Source organism: Cornus florida, unplaced genomic scaffold (genome assembly GCF_030987335.1).
Source record: "Cornus florida cultivar Cherokee Brave unplaced genomic scaffold, ASM3098733v1 CherokeeBrave_3.0.0_Hap2_Chr08, whole genome shotgun sequence".
Lineage (NCBI taxonomy): Eukaryota > Viridiplantae > Streptophyta > Magnoliopsida > Cornales > Cornaceae > Cornus > Cornus florida.
In genome coordinates, this window is record NW_026775578.1 from 40,028,600 (window position 1) to 40,055,983 (window position 27,384).

Genomic DNA, 27,384 nt, shown 5'->3' on the forward strand with positions numbered 1-27,384 from the left:
GATGTCAACTGGAGGAGCCGCAGTCGATCAACAAGTGGAACTAATGCAGAAGATGCGTGAAGAGTTCCTACAACAATTCGAGACGTTCCGGCAAGCAAATGAGGCCAGCACGACTCGGATCACATTGCTTCAGCAACGGAATGACTCTTTTCAAACAACCATAGAGCAGATGGCAGCGCAACCACTGCCAGCCAATGCCAACTTGCCAAATGGAGCCCAAAGGGTCCCTTCTAACCCCGTTGTAGCTTTAGCGGCTGAAACCTGAGCCAGCGAGGGCCAGAGGGAGCAGAGGACAAGAACTGAAGCCGGAACTTCTGAGAATCACACCCACCAGCGTGCACATGACGAGCAGGCCGAATTTAGCTGCAAACTCATAGTGTGGTAAAATGGCATCCCCGAAGCCTTTGATGAAAGGAGGTTGTTGAGGATCCAAACACTAGCGGAGATGACCAAAAAGCACAAGGCATCTCTGGTAAAGACCTCGTTTATCGATGAGATTTACTATGTCGAAAAACCTAAGAAGTTTACCATGCCAGCCTTCACATAGTTCGATGGTACTGGAGATCCTTCCCGGCACCTCAACCATTACTCCCAGAAGATGGCCATGGATAACCATAATGACTCGTTCATATGCAAAGCTTTGTTACTAGCCTGACAGGAGCAGCACTAGAATGGTTCAAAAACAGACCACACAAGTCGATTCCGAACTATGAAACTCTGTCCACTGTGTTCTTGGCACAGTACTGCGACAATAAGAAATAGAAGAAAACTATCACTATCCTGTTCGCTACCAGGCAAAAAAGGGGAGAACCTCTACAGGATTTGCTATCCAGATATAATATGGAAGCTTCAGAGATACTGGACTGTCATCCTTCAACAATTGTGGAAGCATTCAAGATCGCCATGATTCAAGGTATCAAGTTCCATACCTCTTTGGTTAAATACTTTCCCTCAAACATGTAAACTCTTAATGTTAGGGCGCAAATATACGTCCGACTCGAGGAGAACGTAGCTAACAGGGCTCAACATGCTACTCTCGTCACAGTAGAGAATAAGCCCCAGGAGAAAGCCTTGAGTTCCAAGAACCTGAGGAGTCAGCCTACCCCAACTCTGGCAGACCAACCATTAGAGAAGAGGCAGATGACCGAGGAAAGATTAACCCCTCTTAGAACGACCTTGGCCCGATTGCTTCAAGAAAATAAGGGAAGGTTCACAGTCCCTCAACCAATCCGGTAACCTCTGGAGCAGAGGGATAAGCGTAAGCATTATGCCTACCATAGGGATTATGGGCACACCACTAATGATTGTAGGACCCTCCAAAGATAAGTGGAATCCATAATAGCTAGAGGTGACCTGGCAGATTACATTGGGCCGAAGGAACAGCCAAACCCAAATGAGGCAAATTCTAGGAGGGCAGAAGCAAATCAGGTAAAGGTCATTCACGCAATTCATGGAAAGTCGGGAGAAGATCAAGAGCCAGAAGAGGTGTACCGATCCAGACTTAGAGCAATCCATAAGCTAAAGAAATTATCCTCGGTTAACACAATTACCTCGGGCAGTACCAAGATCGGGTTTGGAGACGAGGATTTATCCAGAGTACAGCTCCCCCGTGAAGACCCTCTTGTCATTAACCTTCTGGTGGCGAATTGCCTAATCAAGAAAGTCCTGGTAGACCTCAGCAGCAATGCCAATATTATAACAAAGGCAGTTTTTGAACAACTGGAGATCACACCTTCATCCGTCAAGCCCACATCCAACACATTATTGGGATTCGATGGGACAAAAGTATATCCTATTAGGGTGATAGATCTATCAGTCACTGTCGCAAAGAAGATATTGAAAAAGAATGCCGTTTTAATAGAAATTCACCCCTCTTATAACTTGATCATGGGAAGAGGGTGGATTTATCGGATGAATAGAGTGTCGTCTACCCTACATCAGATGATGAGATATTTGTCTCCGGATGAAAAAGAAGTCAGCAACCTGTGGGGAGATCAAGCCGAGGCCAAAGAATGCTATATGGTGACACAAAAGGAAGCACAGAAGGGCGATAAACCACACAAATAGAAGGCAACCTCTGAGGACACCACAAAATAGCAATCGCAAAACTCTCTACCTAAATACCAGGCGGCAGAGGCAGAAGAGCATAAGCCTACCGAAGAACTGCTCGAAACCATCAAGATTCATGTGTTTCTTAACATACAAAATGAGATTGCTTTGATTTTATTTTGTGTTAAAAGTGTTTATTATTATTCAAAATGAAAGTTAACATTCAACATTCAACATAAAAGTGATTTTTTTTTTTTTTTTTTTTTTTTTTTTTTTTTTTTTTTTTTAACATTTCAATTATAGAAGGGTAGTGGTTTTATCATGTGATGTTTTAACATTCAACATTTAAATTTTGTTCTTTTCTTTTTCTATTATTTCATTTTGGATATTGTTGGTCTGAACCTTTAAGAGACCTATAATTTACGAATGGAGGAAAAATGATGCCAAGTGCCTCCTAATTTTCTATACTGTTGTTAGAGCCATATGGTATATGTAGCTTTCATTTTTAGTATTGCAATACCATAATGGAATAGTTACAATTTTGAGGATTTGGGAATATTGTCATGCAGCTAGTTAATTAAAAACCTTTCATTCATTTTATTGTTATACCTATTCTAATTATATATCATTCTTTTTATTACTCCATCCGTCCCAAAAAGAGTCATGTTTGGGGAACTGTGACTCATAACTTGTGTGTCACAATTCCCCGAAAATGTCACTCTTTTTTGGACGGAGGGAGTAGTAAGGAATGAAAGAATTTAAAGCAATATTTATGTAATTTGTTGTCAAAATTTCGAATGCAGACAGTATGTGTGGTGACCTTGTGGGCTGGTGTGCCGTGGGGAGGGGGGTGCGAGGCACTGGTAGGCTACCACACTGGGGGAGCTATAGGTGCACAATCCCACATCACTTAGGTAAGGGAAATATGAAGTGTTTATATAGTGGCGTTATCTTTAATTGGTATGGGGCCTTTTGCGGTTAAACCTAATAACAAAATCGTGAGGGCTCGGGCCCAAAATGGCCAATATTATTTCATGTGGTGGTTATTACAAATGATATCAGAGCCTGACCCAACCGGAAGTGTGGCCAACGAAGACGTTAGAGTCCCAAAGTGAATCAACTAATGGGGGAGCAAAATGGCAAGGCAAATCTCAAGTCCAAATGGGCCCGGATTTAATGAATGAATCCGGGGCCCGAATTTGAAGAATGAGACGGCTTTGGATCGTGATTTCTAATAATTGTCTTAGTTGATATTGAGACTATTATCAACAAATGAATGAGGTGAATACGGTTTTGGATTGTGATTTCTAATAGTTGTCAATTTCTTCTTATCAGTGGTGTGATTGTGCTTACATGGGGCCCGGATTTGAAGAATTGGAAGAATGAGGTGAATTCAGGGCCCGAATTTGAATAATTTAAAGAATGAGGTGAATATTCAAAGTTATTTCAATTTATACATATTAAACAGGAATGGTCCTTTGTTTTTTATCCTCAAACCTTAGCCTGCAAGTTGCAGAGAACTCTGTTTATGAGTGAAAAAATATAATATATTGAGAGAAGTATATATAAAAAATAGAAAATCAAATTAAAATCAATTTCATTTTATAGCTATTCAACTGGAAATTAATTCACTTTTGAGAGAAAAATAGTAAGATTGTAGGGTGAGTTATATATAAAAGATGTATAGTAAGGTGAGCTATTTATAAAAGATGTATAGAGAAAAAGCCCGCGCATAACAGAAATGTGATTTTGAGAAATTCCTACTTTGTCCTTACACTTAAAATATTAAGAAAAATCTATATTTCTCTATAATTTTAGATATCCTTCGATATTAAAAAAAAAAAAAAAAACAAAAATTAATTTCCTTTCTCTTTACATGAACGTATATTATACAAAAAGAAACACATGTTTATATATACGTATAGAGGACAATATTCTTTTAACTACTTAAATTACTTCTAACATGAATTCCAATCCAAAAGGAAAAGAGTTTCAACATATACGTACAGAGGACAATATTCCTTTAACTGCAAAATTTATTGCTAACATTAATTACAATCTGAAAGGACAAGAATTCTCACCCAAAGAACTTATAGTGTACCATATATTGATGGAGATTAACAGATTGGAAGATCCAAGGAAGTTTGTTTTTCATTTGTTTAATAGTCTTAATATCAACTAAGACAACTATTAGAAATCACGATCCAAAGCCAGATTCGCCTCATTCATTCGTTGATAAAAGTCCATATATCAACCAACCATTATTAGAAATCATGATCCAAAGCCGAATTCACCTTATTCTTCCAATTCTTCAAATTTAGGCGGAATTCACCTTATTCTTCTAATTCTTTAAATCCGGGCCCCAAGTAAGCACAATCACACCACTGATAAAATGAAATCGACAATTATTAGAAATCATGATCCAAAGCCGTATTCACCTCATTCATTCGTTGATAATAATCTCAATATCAAGCAAGACAACTATTAGAAATTACGATCCAAAGCCGAATTCACCTCATTCTTCCAATTCTTCAAATCCGGGCCCATTTGGACTTGAGATCCATCTGCCTTGCTATTTTGCTCATCTATTCGTTGATTCACCTAGGGCCTAACGTCTTTGTTGACCACACTTCCGGTTGGGTTAGGCTCTGATATCATTTATAACGACTCACTCCACTACATGGTATTATATTATCTGCTTTGGGCCCGAGTCCGCACGATTTTTTTTTTTAAAGTTTAACCTCAGAAGGCCTCATACCAATTGGAGATAACACTACCATATAAGCACTTCATATTTCCCTTACCCAGGCGATGTGGGATTGTGCACCTATAGCTTGCCCAGTGCAGAAGCCTACTAGTGTGTTGTTGAGACAGTGGACTGAACCATTGCCATGCATAATACAAATATGATATTTATAAGTAAACATTCGTTTTTGTATGCGACTTTTAGTTAGTAAGACTTTTTCATTTTTTATACAGAGTAAAAGATATTATTAGTAAAATACTTCCTCTTTCCCAAAAAGAATGTCCTTTTTGAAGAGTATAAATTTTAAAGGGGACATGTGGGCTATGTATTGTCCCCTTGAAAAGTTACTAACTTGTCCTTTTAAGTTTTAAATATTCAGGTTTGAAATTTTAAACTCCAAGGACATATGAAAAAGATGTAAAATATATTGTTTAAAAAAAGAAAGTGGACAATTATTTTGGAACAACCCAAAAAGAAAAAATAGACATTCTTTTTGGGACAGAGGGAGTACCAAATAACGAAAAGTATATACAAATATTTTCAAAAAACTATTTTATGTCCAGGTAAATGAAGGTAGTAAACAAATGCAAAAAAATTTTTATGATCAGATTATTGTTCTTGGTAATACTCTATTAAGGATCTCTCACCGGGTCAACCCAAACTTAGACTTCCTGACCCTAACCCATATCCATTTGGACTAATTCTCACAATCATTGGCCCAAAATAGAAACAGGTCCATGCCACACAAATCCGACTGTTTTTCCTTCCTGATCCTAGCCCATAATTTTTAGATTTTCCTACAAAATTCATTGGAGCGACATAGAAATAGCTTCTATGTTATTTACCCTTTTTTAAGTGTATTAAAAACATCCTAAGATAATGTAATAGAGTGCCAGAACTTAAGTTGATTACAAACTTTAATGTTAAAAAAAAAAAGTTCAATTGAACCTAAATAAATATAGATAGTAATAATCCCAATATCAACCAATGCGACTACTAGAAATTACGATTCAAAGCCGGATTCACCTCATTCTTCTAATTATTCAAATCCGGGCCCATTTGAACTTTACATCCATCTGCCTTGCACGTTTGCTCCTTAACCGCTTCGTTGATACAGTTCTTACGATAAACATGGTTGCATGGTTGGACAACAATTGCAAATAAATGAGCTACATGAAGATGGCAAGTTGGGCAGATTGAGGCATCTTCTAGTGTTTGTACTAATAGGATTTGAAGTTGCCTTACCTCTAAGACGTTTTGTCTGTAGCAAGGACATTTCCAATCGAAGGTGCCACTCTGCAAATACTCATCATAGTAGCCAGCGTGTATAAAATGGTTCCAGGGGTGAAACTTAGTCATAAACTGTCCACCTTTGAACTTTTCACAACAGATTGCACAAGTTGTATCTTCATCTATAACTAGTTCCAGCATTATTTGCAATTATTCCATTCCTTACTAATAAAAAGAATGATATAGCAATAAAATGAATAAAATATTTTTAATTAGCTATCTAGTTGCATGAAATTATTCTCAAATCCTAAAAAATATAACTATTCCATGATGGTACTGCAATAATAAAAATGAAAGCCACATACAACATAAGACTCGAGTAACAGCATATAAAATCAGGAGGCATTTGGCATCATTTTGCCTCCACTCCTAATTTATAGGTCTTTTCAAGGTTCAAACCAACAATTTCCAAAATGAAACAATAGAAAATAAAAGAACAAAAAATTAAATGTTGAATATTAAAACATCCCGTGATAAAACCACCACCCTTCTACAATTGAAATGCAGAAAAAAAAAAAAAAATCAGACACCAGATCGTGCAACTTTCATTTTGAATAATAATACACTTTTAACACACAAGAAAATCAGATTGAGCAATATCGTTTTGTATGTTAAGAAACTATTGGCACCAAAACTTGGCAGCCACCTCAGCAGTGACATGGACCAGTGAGAAGCCGACAAGTGTTTAGTATATTTTAAGGGAAGTCGGCCAATAGAGAAACATTATGAGGAAATCTAGGAAAATATATTCAGCCACCTTATCAATAAGGTTGTTGCTGAAATATAGCAACAAAGATTTGAATTAATTCAAACATGGTCATTAACTGAAAAGGAAAAACTTAGAGGTTTAGCTAAAATAAACAACTAAATCCCAACGAAGTAGGAATTTAGTTAGAGAAAGAAAAGGAAGGTCGTAGAAGATGGCAGCTGTGATGTGGGCAAATCTAAATAAGGCAAGTGGCATTTACGAATATTCAACAATGGGCCTTAAAGGAAATACCACGGCTGCCAGAATTATGGAAAGAAGTTGCTAAAAATTAGCAAACTTTCTAAGCAACGAAAGCTGACCAAGTCGAAGGAATTAGCTGATAACAAAGAAGATATTCGGCTAAGGAAACTGAAAACAGAGAAATTGAAGGCAAAGTACACTGGTTTGACTCAGTTTGAATTACGAAGAGAAAGAATCAAGGCAGACAGATATTGTAGCAAGAAATAAAGATAGATTAGTTAGATAAGATTTCTATAAATAGAAGCATTGTAATTCTATTTCAATTTGTTCAGTACCAACCACAAAATAGCATGAATCCAAAATTTATCAAATGACTCAACGTCATCTTATCTTCAAATCTTTTGTTCAAATGACAAATTTCATTCAAAGAAATTAAGTTCCAGTAACTTATTATTCTTTTGCAATGCTTAATTATACTATTTACAAATTTAATCATTATTTTATACAAACAGATTCAATGACAAATCTTTAATCAAATTTTAGTCATTTCAATTTGGCCAGTTCATTCCATTGCAAACATTACTTTTCACTCTATTTCAATTCGGCCAATGTCATTTGTTGTCTATTTCAATTCAGCCTGTTCATTTATTTTATACTGTATTTTTATTCTTTTAACACTTTTATAATAAGTCCTTGCAAATAAGGCAGAAGAAGAACCTCGTTGGCAGTTTTTACTATTCTCTTTCCCACACAATCGCCTGAAGTCAGCCACCAACGGAAAAAGGGATAGGTTGGTGTTCAATCATATTTTGAGTGTTTTTTACAAATACTCTGGCACGCCCGCAAAAGTTCATCAACCGGTGTGAACAAAAACTGCGCAAACAGAAATACATGGATTTTATTTCCAATTGAAATCAAGCATTAAAACTAAATTTCAGGGTATTAAGTTGCAAACTCATTTTGTATGTTAAGAAAAGTGAATATTATTTCTTAAAGCTCAATTAAATTAAAATCACTAGTACGCAATGATAACTCTAAAAAAAACACAAATATTAAAAAACAGAGAAAATCAAATTCAAAGCCATTTTAATTTATACATATTAAACTGGAATGGTCCTTTGGTTTATATCCTTAAACCTTAGCCTGCAAGTTGCAGAGAACTCTGTTTATGTGTGAAAAATATAATATATTGATATAAAATCAAATTAAAAGCAATTTCATTTTATACCTATTCAACTGAAAATTAATTCACATTTGAGAGAGAAAAAGAAAGATTGTAGGGTGAGCTATATATAAAAGATGTATAGTAGGGTGATTTATTTATAAAAGATGTATAGAGAGAGAGCCCACGCATAACAGAAACGTGACTTTGAGAAATTTTTAGTTTGTCCTTACACTTAAATATTAAGAAAAATCTATATTTTTCTATAATTTCATAATTTTAGATATGCTTCGATATTAAAAAAAACAAAAACTAATTTCCTTATTTATTACTTTACATTTGTCAAATGAGTAAGTAAGTATTCTCTATGTTTTGAGTTATTTCTCTTTATTTTGAGTTGTTTCTTCTCTTTACATGAACGTATATTATACAAAATAAAACAATTTTACAGAGGACAATATTCTTTTAACTGCATAAATTATTGCAAACATCAATTCCAATCCGAAAGAACAAGAATTCTAACACATACGTACGGACAATATTTCTTTAACTGTATAAATTATTGCAAACATTAATTCCAATCCGAAAGGACAAGAATTCTAAACCAAAGAACTTGTGGTGTACCATATATTAATGGAGATTAACAGATTGGAAGATCCAGGGAAGTTTGTTTTTCATTTGTTTAATAGTCTTAATATCAACCAAGACATCTATTAGAAATCACAATCCAAAACTGGATCCACCTCATTTATTCGTTGATAAAAGTTCAAATATCAACCAAAAAAACCTATTAGAAATCACGATCCAAAGCCGAATTCACTTAATTCTTCCAATCTTTAAATTCGGGTCCCAAATTCACCTCATTCTTCCAATTCTTCAAATCTGGGCCTAGGTAAGCACAATCACAACACTGATAAGAAAAAAATTGACAACTATTAGAAATCACGATCCAAAGCTGTATTCACCTCATTCATTCGTTGATAATAATCTCAATATCAAGCAAGACAAGTATTAGAAATCACGATCCAAAGCCGAATTCACTTCATTCTTTTAATTCTTCAAATCTGGGCCCATTTAGACTTGAGATCCATCTACCTTCCTATTTTGCTCCTTTATTCGTTGATTCACCTGGGGGCTCTAACATCTTCGTTGGCCACACTTCCGGTTAGGTCATGCTCAATACCATTTGTAACGACCAACTTCACCACATGGTATAATATTATCTGTTTTGGGCCCGAGCCCGCACAGTTTTTTTCTTGAGTTTAACCTCAGAAGGTCTCATATTAATTGGAGATAACACCACCATATAAGCACTTCATATTTCTCTTACCCAGGCGATGTAGGATTGTGCACCTATAGCTCACCCAGTGTGGTAGCCTACCATTATGTTGTTGAGATAGTGGACTAGACCATTGTCATGCATAATACAAATATGATATTTATAAGCTAACATTCGTCTTTGTATGCGACTTTTATTTAGTAAGTCTTTTTTATTTTTATTTATTTATATACGTAGTAAAAGATATTATTAATAAAATAGTCTCTCTTTCCCAAAAAAAGAATGTCATTTTTAGGGAGTAGAAAATTTTAAGGGGACATGTGGGCCATGTATTGTACCATTGGAAAGTTACTAACTTGGCATTTTAAGTTTTGAATATTCAAGTTTGAAATTTTAAACTCCAATTGCAATGACATATATGAAAAGATGTAAAAAAATATTGTTTGAAAAAAGAAAGTGGATAATTATTTTTGGACAACCCAAAAAGGAAAAATGGACATTCTTTTCGGGACAGAGGGAGTACCAAACAACAAAAAGTAAATAAAAATATTTTCAGAAAAACAAAATTAGCTCTACGCTATTGACCTTTTTGTTAATGTATTACAATCTAAATCCGGATTCACCTCATTCTTTTAATTATTCCAATCTAGACCCATTTGAACTTCACATCCATCTACCATATACGTTTGCTCCTCAAATGCTTCATTGATGCAGTTGTCATGCTAAATACGGTTGCATGGTTGGACAACAATTGTAAACAAATGAGCTACGGGAAGATGGTAAGTCGGGTAGATTGAGGCATCTTCTAGTGATTGTACTAATGGGATTTGAAGTTGCTTTACCTCTAAGACATTTTTATGTAACAAGGACATTTCCAATAGAAGGCGCCACTTTGCAAATACTCATCATACCAGCCAGCGTGTATAAAATGGTTCCAAGGGTGAAACTTAGTCACAAACTGTCTGCGTTCAAACTTTTCGCAACAGATTGCACAAGCTGTATCTTCATTTGTAACTAGTTCCAGCATTGCTTGCAATTATTCCATTCCTTACTAATAAAAAGAATGATATAGCAATAAAATGAATAAAATATTTTTAATTAACTGGAGCCCCACTCAACAACTTGAATTTGGTCATGCACGTTTTCAACGGGCTTGGATAAGATTTCAAGAAAATAGCCGCTGTTATTCGCGCCAGGGACACCATCATCTCATTTAAAGAATTGTATAATAAACTCGTTGAATACGAGTCATGCATCAAACGACAAGAAATCAACTATTCCTCTATTACTGCGAATGCCACTTGCTTTAACAACAAAGGTGAGAATTCAGACAATCGCAAAGGAAACAATCAGAACCAATACCCTCAAGGGAACAACAATAACTCTCAGAGAAACAATGGGCAAAGTTTAAATAACAGGTCCAGAAACTCTAATGGTAATGGTGGTGGCAAAAACCCTGATGTTTTTTGCTAGTTCTGTGAAAAGAGAGGGCATACCTCTCGTCGATGCTACCATGCAAAGAAAATCATGCTAAGAGATAGTGCAAATAATTCAACAGCCAACCACACGGCGATTGGTGTCGGGACCTCCTTAAATTGGCTTATGGACTCTGCTGTTTCTCATCACATTATAATTGATTTGAGCAACCTTTCTTTGCACCAGCATTATGAAGGACTCGATGACATAGTCATTAGTGACGGTACAAGAATCTCTATCACACATACTAGCTCCTATACTCTCACATCTCCTTCCACTTCATTTACTTTATCCAATGTTATTTGTGTGCCCTCTATGCAACAAAACTTAGTTTATATTTCACAATTTTGTAACTCTAATAAGACCTCTATTGAATTTTTCCCATATTATTTTATCGTTATGGATATCATAACGGGGGCAACACTCACGCGAGGCCGGAGTAGTAATAATGTGTATGAGTGCTTGACACATAGGAGGCAGTTAAACAAACATATGTTGGTATCAAGGCCTCCCTTGAAAACTGGCATAATAGACTTGGTCATCCGTCAGCGAAAATTCTTCAGTTTTCCCAGTGTCATCAAGTTATTCTAAGTCCAATATCATTTGTAATTCCTATTTGTGTAACAAGAGTCATAGACTACCTTTAGGTGTCTCTACTCTTAAGAGTCGCAGTCCATTAGATCTCATTTATACTGATGTACGGGGACTTTTCCTGTTAAATCAATTGATGGATTTTTATTTTTATTTTTTATCTATTGACCATTTTTCAAATTATTCGTGGCTTTTTTCTATGGCAAAAAAATTCGATGTTTTCTCATTGTTTTCAAAATTTAAACTTATGGTGGATATATATATATTTTTTCCAAAACCCTTATTATCACGATTTATTCTGATGGAGGGGATGAGTATCAAAGGTTGAAAAGTCTTATTGAATCACATAGCATTCAACATCTTGTATCGCCACCATACACACCACAACATATTGCTTCTGTGGAACGCCGACATTGGCACATTGTTGAGAGTGGCTTGTCTCTGCTTCACAAAGCATCACTTCCTCTTTCTTTTCGGACGTACGCTTATCAAGCTGTACTTTATTTAATTAACTGTTTACCAACACCAATTTTGAAGTTTAAATACCTTTTTGAAAGCTTTTTTCAGAGCGTTCCCAATTATTAAAAATTATGGGTATTTGGATGCCTTTGTTACTCTTGATTATGTCCTTATACTGGTTACAAATTAGAACTAAGGTCAAAGCCATGCATTTTTTTTGGTTACTCAAATATTCATAATGCGTACAAATGTTTTGATCACAATGGCAACAATATTTTTATTTCCTGTCATGTTGAATTTAAAAAAGATCATTTCCTTTTTTCCTCTTCTTCCCAAAACAAAGTAAATCCTTCCTTAAATGAGTTTTCTAACATGACAAATGCCTCCCCCTGTCTATCCCATTTTGCCTATATTATCCACATACACAATTCTGAGTCAACTTCCTTACCTTCACATTCAAATCATGCATCAAATCCATCTAATATGCGTAAAATCTCAGGCTTTACCTCGACCCGAAAATCCTACCAATTATATCAATAAAACCATTAGTTTGAATCCCGTCCATAGTCACTCCCTAAATCGTGGCGATTTACTCTCTACTAATTTGGCGTCCAACTTATCCTCTCAAGAACAAGATACAGCTCTTCACCACTTCCCACATTAGTTGAGTCAACGTCTTCACGTGATCCTCATATCAGAGCCTCCCCATACCCTCAATCTTTTCCTTCCAATTCTAGTCCGTCCATAACCAAGTCTAATGCTTTCACGGTGACGTTAATAGTGGATCTTGATATGGTCATCTCAAACACGTCTATTCCTACTCCTATGCAAAAGAATTTTACGCACCCAAAGTCTGATTACCTAACCTCCCTTTCGCAGATTCATAAGCCACCATCTGACCTCAATCAACATACAATGACCACACGATCCAAGAATCAAATCTTCCAACCCAAAACCATCAATATCACCCCAAAGCATCCCTACCTGACTCCCTTGAACTCACTTGTGTCTCCAAAGCCCTTAAAGATTCAAGGTGGAAATATGCTATGTATGATGAACTCAACGCTCTTCTTTAGAATGGCAGTTGGAGTCTTGTTCCGTCTTAATCGGGTCAGAATATAGTTGGTTGCAAGTGAGTATTCAGAATCAAGCGAAATCCTAATGATAGCATCGCTCAATACAATGCCCGCCTTGTTGCCAAGGGCTTTCATCAGCGTCCAAGAGTCGATTATCATGACACATTCAGTTCAGTCGTTAAGTCGACTACAATTCAACTTGTTTTATCTCTTGCTCTTAACAATGGGTGGCGCGTCCATCAGCTAGACATCAATGATGCTTTTTTGCATAGTTGCTTGTCAGAAGAGGTGCACATGTCTCAACCTCCTGGATTTGTTGACAAATCTCATCCCTCTTATGTCTGTAGGCTTCACAAGGCTCTTAAAGAAATTAAACAGGCACCAAGAGCTTGGTATCAAGAGTTAAAATCATTTGTTATCTCATATAGTTTCACAAACTCGGTTATCTATCTATTTATCTATCGTTCCAACTCGGTTACTGTTTATTTTTTAGTCCATATTGACAATCTTCTTGTCACAGGGAATTCTAATAAATTCATTTCAGATTTCGTCAAGGCTCTTTCTAAAAAATTCTCCATTAAGGACCTTGGTGATCTTCATTTTTTCCTTGGTGTTGAAGTCATCCTAACCAAAACAAGGCTCTTCCTATCCCAACACAAGTACATCCGCGACTTACTTGAGTGAGTCAAGCCGGCAGGGTTTAAAGAAGCTACCGCACCAATGTCTATGTCCGCCAAACTAGTCTTGCGGGATGACAGTCCCTCTACCGACATCACTCAATATCGGAGCGTTATTGGCGCTCTTCAATATCTCTCCTAAACACGCCTGAATATTGTTTACTCGGTGAACAAGTTAGCGCAGTACATGCATGCTCCGATATCTAAAGAACTCGCTCCACCATGGTCTCCATCTTCAACGTCATGCCGGCTTCGATCTTGTTTCCTATTCCGACGCTGATTCGGCAAGTATCGTGACGATTATACATCGATCTCTGCCTTTATCATTTATTTCGGTGGTAACCCAATCTCTTGGTGCTCCAAGAAGTCACAAACGGTTGCTCGCTCCTCCTCCAAGAAGTAATAAACGGTTGCTCGCTCCTCTACCGAGGTCAAGTACCTAGCCGTTGCATTTACTGCTGCCGAAATTTCATGTTTACAAAATTTACTGCTTGAACATGGAGTCTCTCTTCTACCAAGCCTCAGCTCCTCTGTGACAACCTCGGTGCGACATACTTATGTGTTAATCATGTTTTCCATTCACGTATGAAGCATATCGCGATCGATTACCATTTTATTCGTGACAAAGTCGCCAATGATACTCTTCAAGTTGCTCATGTATTCACCCACGACCAACTTGCTAATGTTCTCACCAAACCATTCTCCAAGCAACGGTTCGTTGATCTCCGATCCAATATTGGTATTTTTGACGGAACGCCATCTTGCGGGGGCATATTAGGCAACATAATCATTCCTCTAATAATATCTCCCACAATCGCTCTTGACCGACTGCTCCTCCATGATTATAACAACTCTTTATTAATTTGACTCATTATTAATTCTTTCTGTGTATTGCTTATTATTTTCTTGTATAATCTATAATCCTTTGTATAAATATTGTAAACTTATATCAATGAAAATGACATTTTCGTAAACTTCTTCAAGACTCTTTACTAAAGTTCAGTTTTCTGAGAATTGAAACTCAACAAACCGTTTTATGTTTTCCGAGCTTTTAAGAATTATTTTCAGAAAACTAATCCAAACATGCATTTCATTTTCTTTTTTCTTTTTTCTTTTTTCAAGATTTAATACCAGTGTATCGTCTAGGGGGATAAAAATCCTCTCCAGCACCACAGAGAATATGTCCCAGCCGGTGACTGATCTATGGTTCTAGTAACGCCACGTCGCATAAGTGGGGATGGGTTAAAATTTGTTACTGCATACTACAAGTATAATACTTTATACAAAATACCAAATTTCAGTAGACGACGCTTTTTCTTTCTTTCTTCCCAAAACCCTAAATTCTTAGCATTATCTTATCAAAATCTCTAGTTTGGTGTCGATTGATTGATTCGGGGTATATGTGTTTGAATCATTTTTGTTAGTGTTATATCTCTGGTTTTGCTATTGATTGGTGCGAAGAAGATCTCCATGGTTCTCAAATTGGATAGCTAAATAACTATGGTTTTGCAATTGATTAGTGGGAAGACGATCTCCACGGTTCTGAAATTGGATAACTTCATTCGAGTATGACAAAACCTTTTATACATATATATATACACACATAAACACATATTGATGTATATATATCAGTTTGCACCAATATCCCAACCATATCTTTCTTTTGTTTGTGATACATGTTAGGAAAATTTTGAAACATTGGTCTTGCATCACAACATTTTCTTAATGTGTATCACAACTTTCTCCTTACTAGCATCCCAACATTTTTCTAACATATATCCCAAACAAGATAAAAAGGTGAATAGTGTGACGTACGTTGGTAAGGAGAAAGTTGGGATGTAGGTTAAGAAAATGTTGTGATATAAAATTTGTACCAAGATATGTTTATTTTGGTTTTGCATCACAATATTTTTTTAATGTACATCCAACTTTATCCTTACTAGCATCTCAATATTTCGTACGTCCCAAACAAGATAAAGAGATGAATAGTGTGATGTTGGTAAAGAGAAAGTTGGGATGTTGATAAGGGAAAAGTTGTGATATAGGGTAAGAAAATGTTGTGATATATAATTTGTATCAAGATATGTTTATTTATGTATTTGTACAATAAGTAAGATGTTGGTAAGGTGAAAATTGGGATGTAAGTTAAGATATACAACAAGTTGTAGGTTAGGGAAATGTTTGTATACAAAGAAATTATAGAGAGAAAAAAAAGGAGAACAAGAAGTTGATCTGGTTTTGATTGATCTCGTATATATGTGGGCATGTATATACAAAGTTTTCCTTTTTAATTTTTTACCTTATGTATTTTTACTTTTTTAATTTACTCACCCGCTGGACATATGTCCTGTAGCGCCGGATTTCGGTCCCGTCTAGGGTGCCTAAGGAATGAATTTGCAGTCATCAGAGCCACCAAAACACCAACCATGGTACACACACTGCAATCTGCCCCACTGATCAATCCTCCCTTAAGAGAGTGGAGCCAACCTGTGAGGACACGCATCATCAAACACCTTCCATGCATTCTCATTCCTGTCCCACCACACCACGACATCAAGACCCGTCACTTTTTTCACATGTGGTGCCCTCTTGTCCAGATCACAAACCGGCATTACCGGATACCACCGCGAAAACCAATTGAATTTCTCATCCTGGTTGCTGATCCTGATTTCTTCTTCGGGTGGGTCTGCAAATTCAGTTGAAACTGTAGGAGAAATGGAAGTGAAAAGCTTGAATTTTGATTCCTCTTTGGGATTTGATGAGAGAAACGAATTGGGTTTTTTTACTGAGGGGAAGATTCAAAATGGGTCTTCTCCCAGTTTGGGTTTTGGGAAGTCTTGGTGAGAATATTGTGATCCGAAATGAAGAAAAAGGTGAAGCACTAGGAGATTCCATGGTAGCTTGGTTTTTACAATAGTTTCTCAAAGCAAACTTGAGTTTAACAACTTTCAAAGCTCAAACTGGAGAGAGAAAGAGATGGTATGCTATGCTAAATATGTAAATTAAATGAATAAAATGGGTGTTCGAAAGTTTGTGGTTTGAATTTAACCAACAACTATGGATTAAAAAAGAATTTAACCAACTCCTCTTCTTGAAGATGTGTGTTAGTATGTTTATTGTACTATATTGAATGGTAACCAGTAATAACTGCAAGTTTAATTTAAAAATTCATTGGTTATTTAGATATAGTGAGCAAATACAACGGAAAACCTTTTAACAAAGTTATTCAACTAAAAAATATACTTTATGGGTAGCTTTCGAACACCATATGAGCCGTTGGAAGTGACGTCAGAGAAAAAGACAAAAAAAATAAAGTATAAATATAAGTAATCAGTTCCTCTACATGCATCTCTGATGTATTTTATGTCTCCTCGAGGCCATGGATCTTGAGGTCAATGACATCTTGTTTTGGAGGAGGTGAGCTTTCTTCGACGACAAGTGCTTTACCAAGTGGAATTGATGGGAGTTCGTTCTTCAACAACCATAGGGGAATGGATTTGTGGGGTGTAGATTCTGAATCACTAATCATGTATGCAATTTTTTGCAGTGTTTCAGAAGAACAGAAAGCTTAGTGATGAAGATATACTTGCACCTTGGTTCGAAAGCTAAAATTGATGTAGTTTTAGTAGGTGTAGTGGTTCTGCAGTTGAGTGATCGGAGTTAAGTTTTAGAAGATGGTTTCTGTACACCCAAACGTAAGGAGAGTCCAACTACTATAATATATTTATCGAAAGGTTCCCATACCATTGTTCTTCTTCGGAAAAATTGTGCCAAAACAATACCACCAACTGACAAATTAACTTAAAAACCAGAACTTATAGATTGTTCTTTTATTTCCTCAGGATGTTTTTTATACAAATATTCAATTATGTATTGACCTCAACTTATTACATACATATACAGAGACAATGTTGTAATATTTACAGTAGATAAGGTGATTCCATTAAAAAATGTAGAAAATGAGTTTCAGCGAAAGGCATGGTTGTAGTCGTGGAAATGGAAATTCTTGTAGATGAAACGCGACAACCACTTAGAAGCAACAAAGCATAACACTGCCATGGAGACCAGAGTGTTCCTTGCAGCAGCTGACAGCATGCCCTGCTTGGCTGCAGCCACAATCCCGATTGAAGCAATAGAGATTACCTGCAGTACGACCTCCAGCACATTGAGGCCTTTCATTGCTGCATTGCAACTGCGGCAATTCACCACATGGGACCAGTACCTGAACAAACCATGAATTTAAAGAAAATGAAAATGCGAGATCTTGCATCAAGTTTGGATTGGAGTTGCCATCATATTTCTCTTCTTTTCCTACTTTTTAGAACATTGTAGGCCATGATTCAAATGGTTTTTCCATTGCTATGATTTACAATATGCCGTGGAAATTTCTCAATTTTATAAAAAATCTTTTTTTTTTTTTTTTTTTTTTTTTTTACAAAAAGCTCCCCGTCTTCAATAGAATTTAAGAACTAAATCAAACAAAAACTTGAAACCTTGTTTGAAATCCACACATTTTACCTGTCCATGAGTGAAATCCACACATTTTACCTGTCCATGAGCTGTTCTCTAGGAGGAGATGGAGGAAGGGCTCCAGTGAACTTGGATCGCCAATCAACTTGACCGCCAGCATATTTGTTTAACCACTTTCTGAAACCAACCACAAGGGCATCTGACTTTGTTGGCAAGAAACAAGTTTTCTGCCAATTGGAGGGGCCAATGTTCATAATCTTATGTTCCTACAAGGAAAATTTGGGTCAGGATAAGACACTTGGCTTGATGGATCGATAGTTCAAATTCTTAATTTCCTTTCTAAATTGTAACACTCTAAAACCTTACTTTTCTCTGAATCTATTCTCTATTATTCAGAAAAATAAAAAGGTTAGCTAGCACAAGTTCTAGGACATACTTTTGCATTTAAGCTTTTCATTCATATTGCTTGTGTTCTCTAGCATCCTTTGGGTACTAGGGTATGTGTTTTTGTACCCATCATATATCTAGCATGGTGAATGGATCAGTGAGTTGTTGAAGCATCAATTGCAGCTCTAAAGGATCTCAACAACAAAGTCTGCGCACACACAGTTGGACATTACTCACAAGGAGATAGAAGATCCATAGAGAAAGAGAGATTATGAAGAACGGAGTCTGTCAATGGATCAACAGCTGAAGGATCTGGGATTGTTCTAGCGTACGACTTTTGGTATTAAAGTTTGGTAACTTAGTCTGTAACCATTTTCTACTTGGTGGTTTTTTATCTGCCTGGCTGGGTCCTGTGGTTTTTTCCGTTTGGACTTTTTTTATGTAAAAACTGGTGTTTAGTGTGTGATTGATTTACTTTATTGCATTAATCTTATGCATGACTATCAATATGATTGATTTAATCTTCTTCTTTTTCAGTCAAATAGACTTTTAATTTTTTTTTATCTAGTTATATTTCGAAATTCAGATAAATGTAGTTAAGAGTATAATTTGACAAAAGGTAAACACCCACTTTTATTTAGCCTTGAACAATTTCTGTATTAGAAATCAACAATTAGTACCCCTCAGTTCTAATTATCTTGATGAACCCGAATCCCAAATATGTTAGTAGGTTGATTTGTTAAGCTTTAGTTGGTTGTATAACAATATACCTTAGAAAAAATGATACAAAAAGTTAGCAAATAGCTTGCATATTTATAAAAAAAAAATAAAGAGATAGGAATTACCTCAACATGAAGAAGATATAAATCCGAATCTAGAATCAAATTTTGTCCCACATGGAACATCCAACGTGGAACAACTTGATCAATCCAAACCCCAACGTTTCTTGGAAAACACCATATCAATCTGCTGTTACCCGGACTAACCGGTATACAGATAAAAATTAGAAGAAATTTCTGCAGCTTCCCATGTGATGATGGTTCCTGAACCAACCAAGTATAATACATCAAATGAAGTACAAAAAACAAAACAAAATAAAATGGATCATTTATGAAAAAAAATTAAAAAATTTTGAACTCCCATTGATCAACTTGATGTAATGAAATATGCAACTGATTACCTCTTTGGTTCCAGATGATGAACTAGATCTGTTTCCTTGATCCTTCACAAGAGTGGCAGAAACTTCAAAAATACAAGGTGCAATAAATATGTTATCGCCTATCTCCTGCTTCCCAATAAAGCCATTTTTGTCCAGTTTCTGTACACTCATTTCAAGTGGTCTGCCCCCTTCTCTATCGGCCTTAACAGTGAAGGGAAGTCAGTCTTGGCCATATGAACCTCAAAAAATTAAGAGAAAATAATAACTAAAAAAGATGTCCATATACCACCAATGGCTTAGCCTAAGTGGTAACTCCTCCTCCTTCCAAATAGTAGATTGAGGGATAGAGTCCCCACTGGGACAAACAGGTGCATGTGTAACTTACTTGCCCAAAAAAACAGAGAAAAAGGGATTGTATAAAAGTTCTTACTTTGTTTTTGGGTTGTCGAACTTGCATTATTCCATAATGTGCATATGGAACATGAGCAGGGTCCATAAGATTTTCAATGAGAACCTCGTACCTGTAAATTTAACTTTAGCTAACTTAGAAGAACTCGAGCACAAATTGATCGTTGAAATTGTCCAAAGGCTTGACAAATTCTTTTTGGCACTCATCCATTGTTTCAATGAAACTTCAGACTTTGTATGAAGAAAGACAAAATTCATCACGATGATTCAAGGATCACAATTCTTTCAGTATCTTTTTCCATTATCTTCCTTTTTTTTGTTTAAATTCTCTCCTTACCTTTGTTCTGGCATTAACCAGCAAACAAGTAACTTTTTTATTTTTTTTGGTAAATAAGAGTTCATTAAACTAGAAAGAACAAACAAGAAGTCTAAAAAGACAACAAGCAAGCCTACCAAGGGCAGCAACCAAGCCAAACAAAATTCAACAGAATACAATCAAAACAACTCTCAAAGCATCTGGATTGGAAACAAACAGAAAAAGAAACCTCAACATCAAACAGAACAAAAAAAAAAAAAAAAAACAAACAAACAAACAAACAAACAAACAAACCATTCAGAGAAAATCCAAACATCAAAAAGAAAAGTTTTTTTTTTTTACTTACTTATTTTTTATTCTCTCAGGCAGAAAAAAGATAGTATTTACTCTTCTCTTTGAAACAAAAAAATGTAAGAAAAATGCTGTTAGCAATATGTTTTCCGTACCCGTATGGTATGTCTCTGTTTCCCATTGTATTGGTAAATGATGGATCATCCAATTCTGGGAAGTAGGGGGGTTTTTTCTTCATAAGGATATCTTTATATTGAGGATCAGTGTTTGGCCAAAACCAAACAATGTTATTTTGCACAGTACTAGGATATACAGCTGCACATGCTTTCTTGAACGTGTGAACCTACAAGTTTTGTTGGAAAAGCTGATCTGAATTAGATTTATAAGGAACTATCAAAATATTCTGAAAGTAAGCTAGATACAGAATTATGAGAGAATAAACATTTTGAGATCGATTTATCCTCAACTTCTTTAGAAAGATCCAGGATTTATATACTGTTCAATGAACCAGAAAACAATAGTATCAAAACTATCGGCAAGTTCATCGCGCAAATCAAAACATCATATCTTTCATTGTGATATGCTAAATTCAAAAACCCATAAACTTCTTTCATTATCTTAATTCAAGTAATCATAAATGTTAGAGATACTTAATTTAAACTTAAGGACTTCTAAACTATTAAAGGAAAAATGAAAAGAAAAAGACTATAGCACATCAAGTGCAAACATAGTTAATTCTTGTAACTCAGTTTTTAAAATTGTGGAAGTGCTGCATTTACAAACAATTATTTTTTAATCTTTTCATGATATAGTAAGAGAAGATATCTTGTATTCGGAACAAGCCCATCATGGTCAATTACTCTTTACCTTTTATAGCACATTCCAAACTCAAACATAACTGGTATAACCATTCTTGTTCTATCATTATGGTAATTGAAGTTGTAAGTAGCATTTATTTTAGGCATGTGATCGTCAAAATCTCACAATAGTCACACCAATCAACAGTTACTTTGAACAATTAATGAAGCACGAACCTAAGTGGAAGTCTCTATAGACTTAACTGATGGGAAACCAGCTACAACCCACAATCAAATTCTTTCCGTTCTTTGGATGTTATGCAAATATATAATGTTTTCATATCCTTAATCCTAAACAACAAAACCTCTAGATCAAGAGAAATCATTTAACATTCGTAGAGGTTAAAATTTGATATACACTATTGCAACTCATTGATCTTATAAGGTTTTCAGTTGCATTGTGTTTATTTTTTTTATTTATTTATTTTTAATTTAATGACTATAGCATCATCGCCCATACACTGCAAACTTCAATGGCAAGACATAAATTCTTACAGCCTTTCTAATGTTCATTAAGCTCAAAGCAAATTCAACTTCCAAGGACCTTATTTTACAAGAATAGTCATAATTTATTAAAATAGTGAAATTATTAAGTTTTCTACAGATTAATCTCCTTCATGGTTTTGCACTAACCAGTTTATGAAATACTCTTCCACCTTTTCTTTCATTTCAATTCCATCACAGAAACTTTGGCACTAATCTTATGATGCAGTTAATGTGTTTTCAGTCCTCACTTGTCCTGTCCTTATCCTAGTCAAATTGTACACGGCCTTTTCGCCATTCTTTGCATCTAACTTGTGTAAAAATACCTACCAACAGAACTAGTATATTAGTAAGCAGAATCTTTAATTCAGATTCCCTTATTAGCTTGTTCATTTGGCCTTCATAACTTTTATAATTTTCATCATTACTATATACATTAAAGCTATAAAACCCTGCTCTTGTTCAATTAATTGCTATTTGAATCACCTCATTTATCTGCCAAGTTTCTTTTGGATCACAACCCATTCCCATCAACTTCTCCAAGGATCTCTTTTACTAAATTCTAACATATCTATTCATCTCATTCTAACATATATATTTTAAAACTTAACTCAAGAATTTGTCGGATTCATGTCCATAGGGTGCAGGTGCATATTAGATGTCTAACAATCACTGTCCCCTCGTTCTTTTGGCTTAAGACTGACAAAGATACAACATTAAACACAAGACAATCAGAGTTCAATAACCAAAAAAAAAAAAAAAAAACGCAACAAAAAATATTTGAGAAATTTGCTTATGTGACAAAATTCACTGAAAATATAATCTAAAACCATACTAACTGACATTGAACTCATGCAACAATTTGGTTATACTATAAGAAAAAGGGAAGTCTTAAAGAGTCTGCTTGGTTCAGTTTTCTGTTTTTAGATAACTGAAATTCGAAAACCGCACAAAAACTTGTTTGGTTATAGTTTAAGGATTGCATGTTTTTATGGTTCTCTGCGAACAGTATTATGTTTTCCTAGTTCTTAAGATCTATTTTCATAAAACTAAATCGAGCAGGCCTTTCTTTCTTTTTTTCAAGAATTAATACCGGTGGACCGTCTGGGGGTGCCTGAGGAATGAATTTGCAGTCACCAGAGCCACCAAAACACCAACCATGGTACACACACTGCAATCTGCCCCACTGATCAATCCTCCCTTCAGAGAGTGGAGCCAACCTGTGAGGACACGCATCATCAAACACCTTCCATGCATTCTCGTTCCTGTCCCACCACACCACAACATCAAGACCCATCACTTTTTTCCCATGCGGTACCCTCTTGTCCAGATCACAAACCGGCATTACCGGATACCACTGCGAAAACCAATCGAATTTCTCATCCTGGTTGCTGATCCTGATTTCTTCTTCAGGTGGGTCTGCAAATTCAGTTGAAACTGTAGGAGAAATGATGGTGAAAAGCTTGAATTTCGATTCCACTTTGGGATTTGATGAGAGAAACGAATTGGGTTTTTTACTGAGGGGAAGATTCAAAATGGGTCTCTCAATTTGGGGTTTGGGAAGGCTTGGTGAGAATATTGTGAACTGAGATGGAGAAAAAGGTGAAGCTCTGAGAGCTTCCATGGTAGCTTGGTAAGTAGATTAGAGTTTAAGGATTTTCAAAGCTCAAACTGAAGAATGAGAAAGTGAGAGACGGGTATGTATTATTATTATTTTTCTAAGCTAGAAGTGTGAATCAAATGGATAATGTGTTCGACGGTTTGTGGTTTAAACTTGACCAATAATATGTAGTCTTGTTGCGGAGGTTAGTTAATTCGTATATTCTACTTTAGTGTATTTATTATGATGCCAACTGTATTTGCTTGATGCGGAGTGAAAGGATTAAAGGATATTTTGATGCAGTGTTCACATGCTGGGTGCAAATCCTCTGTTGTGTGATTTTGATACAGTCTCCTGCAGTAAGTGTTAATTGACTTATATTTGACCAAGTTTTACTTTAATTAACAACATTAAGACTGACAATTACACTACTATTTATAAGTAACATTTTATCGCCATTTATAAATAAGGAGTTTAAAAAGTAATATCACCATTAATATTACATTTCACCACTATTTTGAATGATTTAAATTGTTTTATTAAATTTACTTAATTAAATAAGTATTTAATCCGTTCAAAATTAAGCGTCTAATTGCTTAATCCGTTATGGATTTGGATTTTGATCTTAAATCATAACTCAAATGTGAATTAAATATCGGATTTGGATTTTGATCTTAAATCATAACTCAAATGTGAATTAAATATTTAATTCAATAATTTATTAACAATTCAAATATGATAATATGTTTAATTAATAAATTGGATATGGATTCTAATCTATTCGACCTGACCAAATATAATGCATAATTAAATATATACGCATACAATTGATAACAGCCTTGATTAGCTCAATACTACCTGCGGTAGATAAAGTATTTTCTTTGTATTCCAAGCAGAAAATTTAGAAGTACACCGATGTGAAGAGATGTGCTAGGTTTAGGTATGGAAAACCTAAAAGCTAAGAGTGGCGAACCTATGAAAACTAAGGGCCAGTTTGGGAAGTGTTTCCATGTGTATTGTAATGCTCCACGCCCGTTACAGTAGCTCATTTTGAGAACAAAACATGTTTGGACTGTCTTGTTTTGTTTTCAACAGTACCATAACACTCCATCATTTTGGGCCTAAAGTTGGAACACCATTTTGGTGTTCTAGTTTGTTCCAAGTTTTTTTAGGCTACAAAAATCACTGTAGCAGAAAGAACAAAATGGTCCAACCCAGAATGGGTATAAAGTAAAGTTGTAACACAAAAGTAGGGTTTGTTCTACCCTCTGGTGGGCGATTCGGTAGGCCATTCCAGTGGTGATCTTGTGCTTCAAATCGACGACGCTTTCGTGCACACCGTCAGACTTCAAATCGATGTTTTGGAAAGTCCAGCGAGCTCTCTCTTCATCGTCTCTCTCTCCACTCTCGTATTTTGTTCTCTCTGTCCAGATTCTCCCCAAGCTCTGTTCAAATTTTTTATGGTCGTTTTGCAAAAGGCTATGATGAAAAATATCTGAGCAAATCAGTGATCGAGAAGATGACTCGTTTCATGGCAGGGTGACTCGGATGGTCTGTGAGATGCTTTTTGTATTCTCAAGGGCAACTGTTGTTGTAGCCATGGTTGTGTCACATTCTCGTCTGATCTGATCTAAAGCAGATCTGAGCCTCGTTTTATTCCTCTTGCATATATTATATATAATTATATATGTCTGCGTTTCATGTTTCTCTAAGGATGTGATCTAAAATTTTCAGATTTGAAGATAGAAGAGAAGGATTCATTTTTAGGGACTATTGTTTGCTGGAAATTATTCAGATTTTGTTTGTGTTGATAGTTGAATATATATAAACTGATTCTCGTGTGACAAGGCAGTGCCCTACAAAATACAGAATTACTCTTTCTTCAATTGAATCAAAATATGAATTTTTAAGAATGTAAGTTCAAAATAAAAATTCAGCATAAAAAATTAAAAAAAAAAATGCATATACTGTATATATTTTTTTTTATGATACATTATCTTTCAAATTTTATAAATATAGTAGTAATTTTAAATTTGTTTGGTAACAATTAATCTGTTTAAAGCATTACACAATTGTATAGTAAAAGTATACAATAATTATTTTTTACTTTATATTTAATAAAGTTAAAAATAAAACACTACAAAACACAAATACCTTGCCAAACATGTTTTGTCCTCATATTTCTTGAGACGAAATACCTCGCCAAACATGTTTCGCAAATTTTTGTCGTCAAATATGTTTCGTTCTTATTTCACAACACCACATTACAAAACACTGATCATGTTTTAGGCTAAAATAAAACACTACAAAACACAACACCTTCCAGACGGGTCCTAAGAAAGGAAATGCAATGTAGGGTGAAAAAAAAAAAATTTTTGCTAAGTATAAATAGTTGGAAGGAAAACAAAGGGAATGGATGGTTTTGAAAAAACAAAGTAGGCTTAAATAGCAACTTTTGACATCTTCCGGAAAATGGGAGGAAAGAGAAGGATAGGCTAATGCCATCTTTCTAATACTAAATTTACCCTTTAGATAAGAACAAAATTATAAGATCTTGAAAGCAAAAACAATTATAAAATGAAATTAACTATTATAAAAAAAAAAAGGGTACGATAATAAATTTATTAAAATAATTTTCTTTTATTTTATTTTTTCAAACATGATTTTTATACTGTCATTTTTTTTTTTCCTTCTTTTCCTCGTAAGTCGTAATTAATATTATTGTTTCTTTTCCTTTCAACCGTACCAAACACAGCCTAAGGGTCCGTTTGGCAACCACAATTATTTTATATTTTTGCTTTGCCCTGAAGTAGAAGCAATGTTTCCGTTTTAGAGTGTGTTCAATACTATTTCAAAACTTATTTGGTAATGTAAATTTGTTATAAGATTTTTGGAAGCAAAAACGTGAAAACATGTTTGAAAATTTGAATGGCTAGCTAATAAAAAAAAAAAAAAAGTGAATAGTGGTTTGCTATTGTGCGGAAGCAAACAAAAACATCATTTTGATGCTTCCGATTTTTTTATTTTGGCCTCAATTTTGGAAGCGTTTTGATATTATTTCATTGACAGCAAACGTTACTATACATGCTTCGTGATTTTGTTTTGTTACAATACACTAGTAACAAAAAAAAAACACTAAGCAAAAATATTATTAAGGTGTGTAACGTTTTCATTTTTTGCTTTTGCAGTCTTAAGAAAGCAGAAACATGATTTTGCTTTCTTGAGTGAAAATTGAAAATAGAAATGATGTTTATTAACACTTATTGTTGTCACAAATTTGAAAATATAAAATAATAACTGTGTTTAGTAATACAACATATTTTTTACAAAATGTACATAATATTCTTTAATTTTTTAATTTTTAATTTTTTTTTTCATGGCAAGAATTTTAGGAGTTATTGATTAGAGGGTGAGGAGGAGAGTAAATGACTTGAACACGAACTTTCGGACATAGAGAGCAACCCAACCACTCATGCACGACACTTGCTTCCATTAATATCAAATAGTCATAAATCTAAAAAATCTAATTTAAAATTATAAATCTTAAAAATACCCAATACATCATAAGTACAAAATTAGATATATCAAGACAAAAACATTCCCACCAATTATGTATATAAATATATGTATATGCATGATGTATACATTTATTATGTGAT

The 27,384-nt window shown here is 35.0% G+C and overlaps 2 protein-coding genes across 2 annotated transcripts; one reads left to right on the plus strand and one right to left on the minus strand.

Annotated features, from left to right (window-relative positions):
* The first annotated feature begins 840 nt into the window (after positions 1 to 840).
* Positions 841 to 2,067, plus strand: LOC132270098 (uncharacterized). Its single transcript, XM_059771303.1, has 2 exons — positions 841 to 913; positions 1,361 to 2,067. Exons 1-2 carry the CDS (start codon positions 841 to 843, stop codon positions 2,065 to 2,067), a joined length of 780 nt encoding a protein of 259 aa, XP_059627286.1.
* Positions 2,068 to 17,550: 15,483 nt separating this feature from the next.
* On the minus strand, positions 17,551 to 23,847 carry LOC132271429 (protochlorophyllide-dependent translocon component 52, chloroplastic-like). The gene is made up of 7 exons (XM_059772801.1): positions 23,219 to 23,847; positions 20,941 to 21,128; positions 20,201 to 20,291; positions 19,792 to 19,971; positions 19,457 to 19,654; positions 18,303 to 18,490; positions 17,551 to 17,976 (listed from the first exon to the last, which is right to left on the minus strand). Exons 1-7 carry the CDS (start codon positions 23,747 to 23,749, stop codon positions 17,721 to 17,723), a joined length of 1,632 nt encoding a protein of 543 aa, XP_059628784.1. The 5' UTR covers positions 23,750 to 23,847; the 3' UTR covers positions 17,551 to 17,720.
* Between the last annotated feature and the right edge of the window lie 3,537 nt (positions 23,848 to 27,384).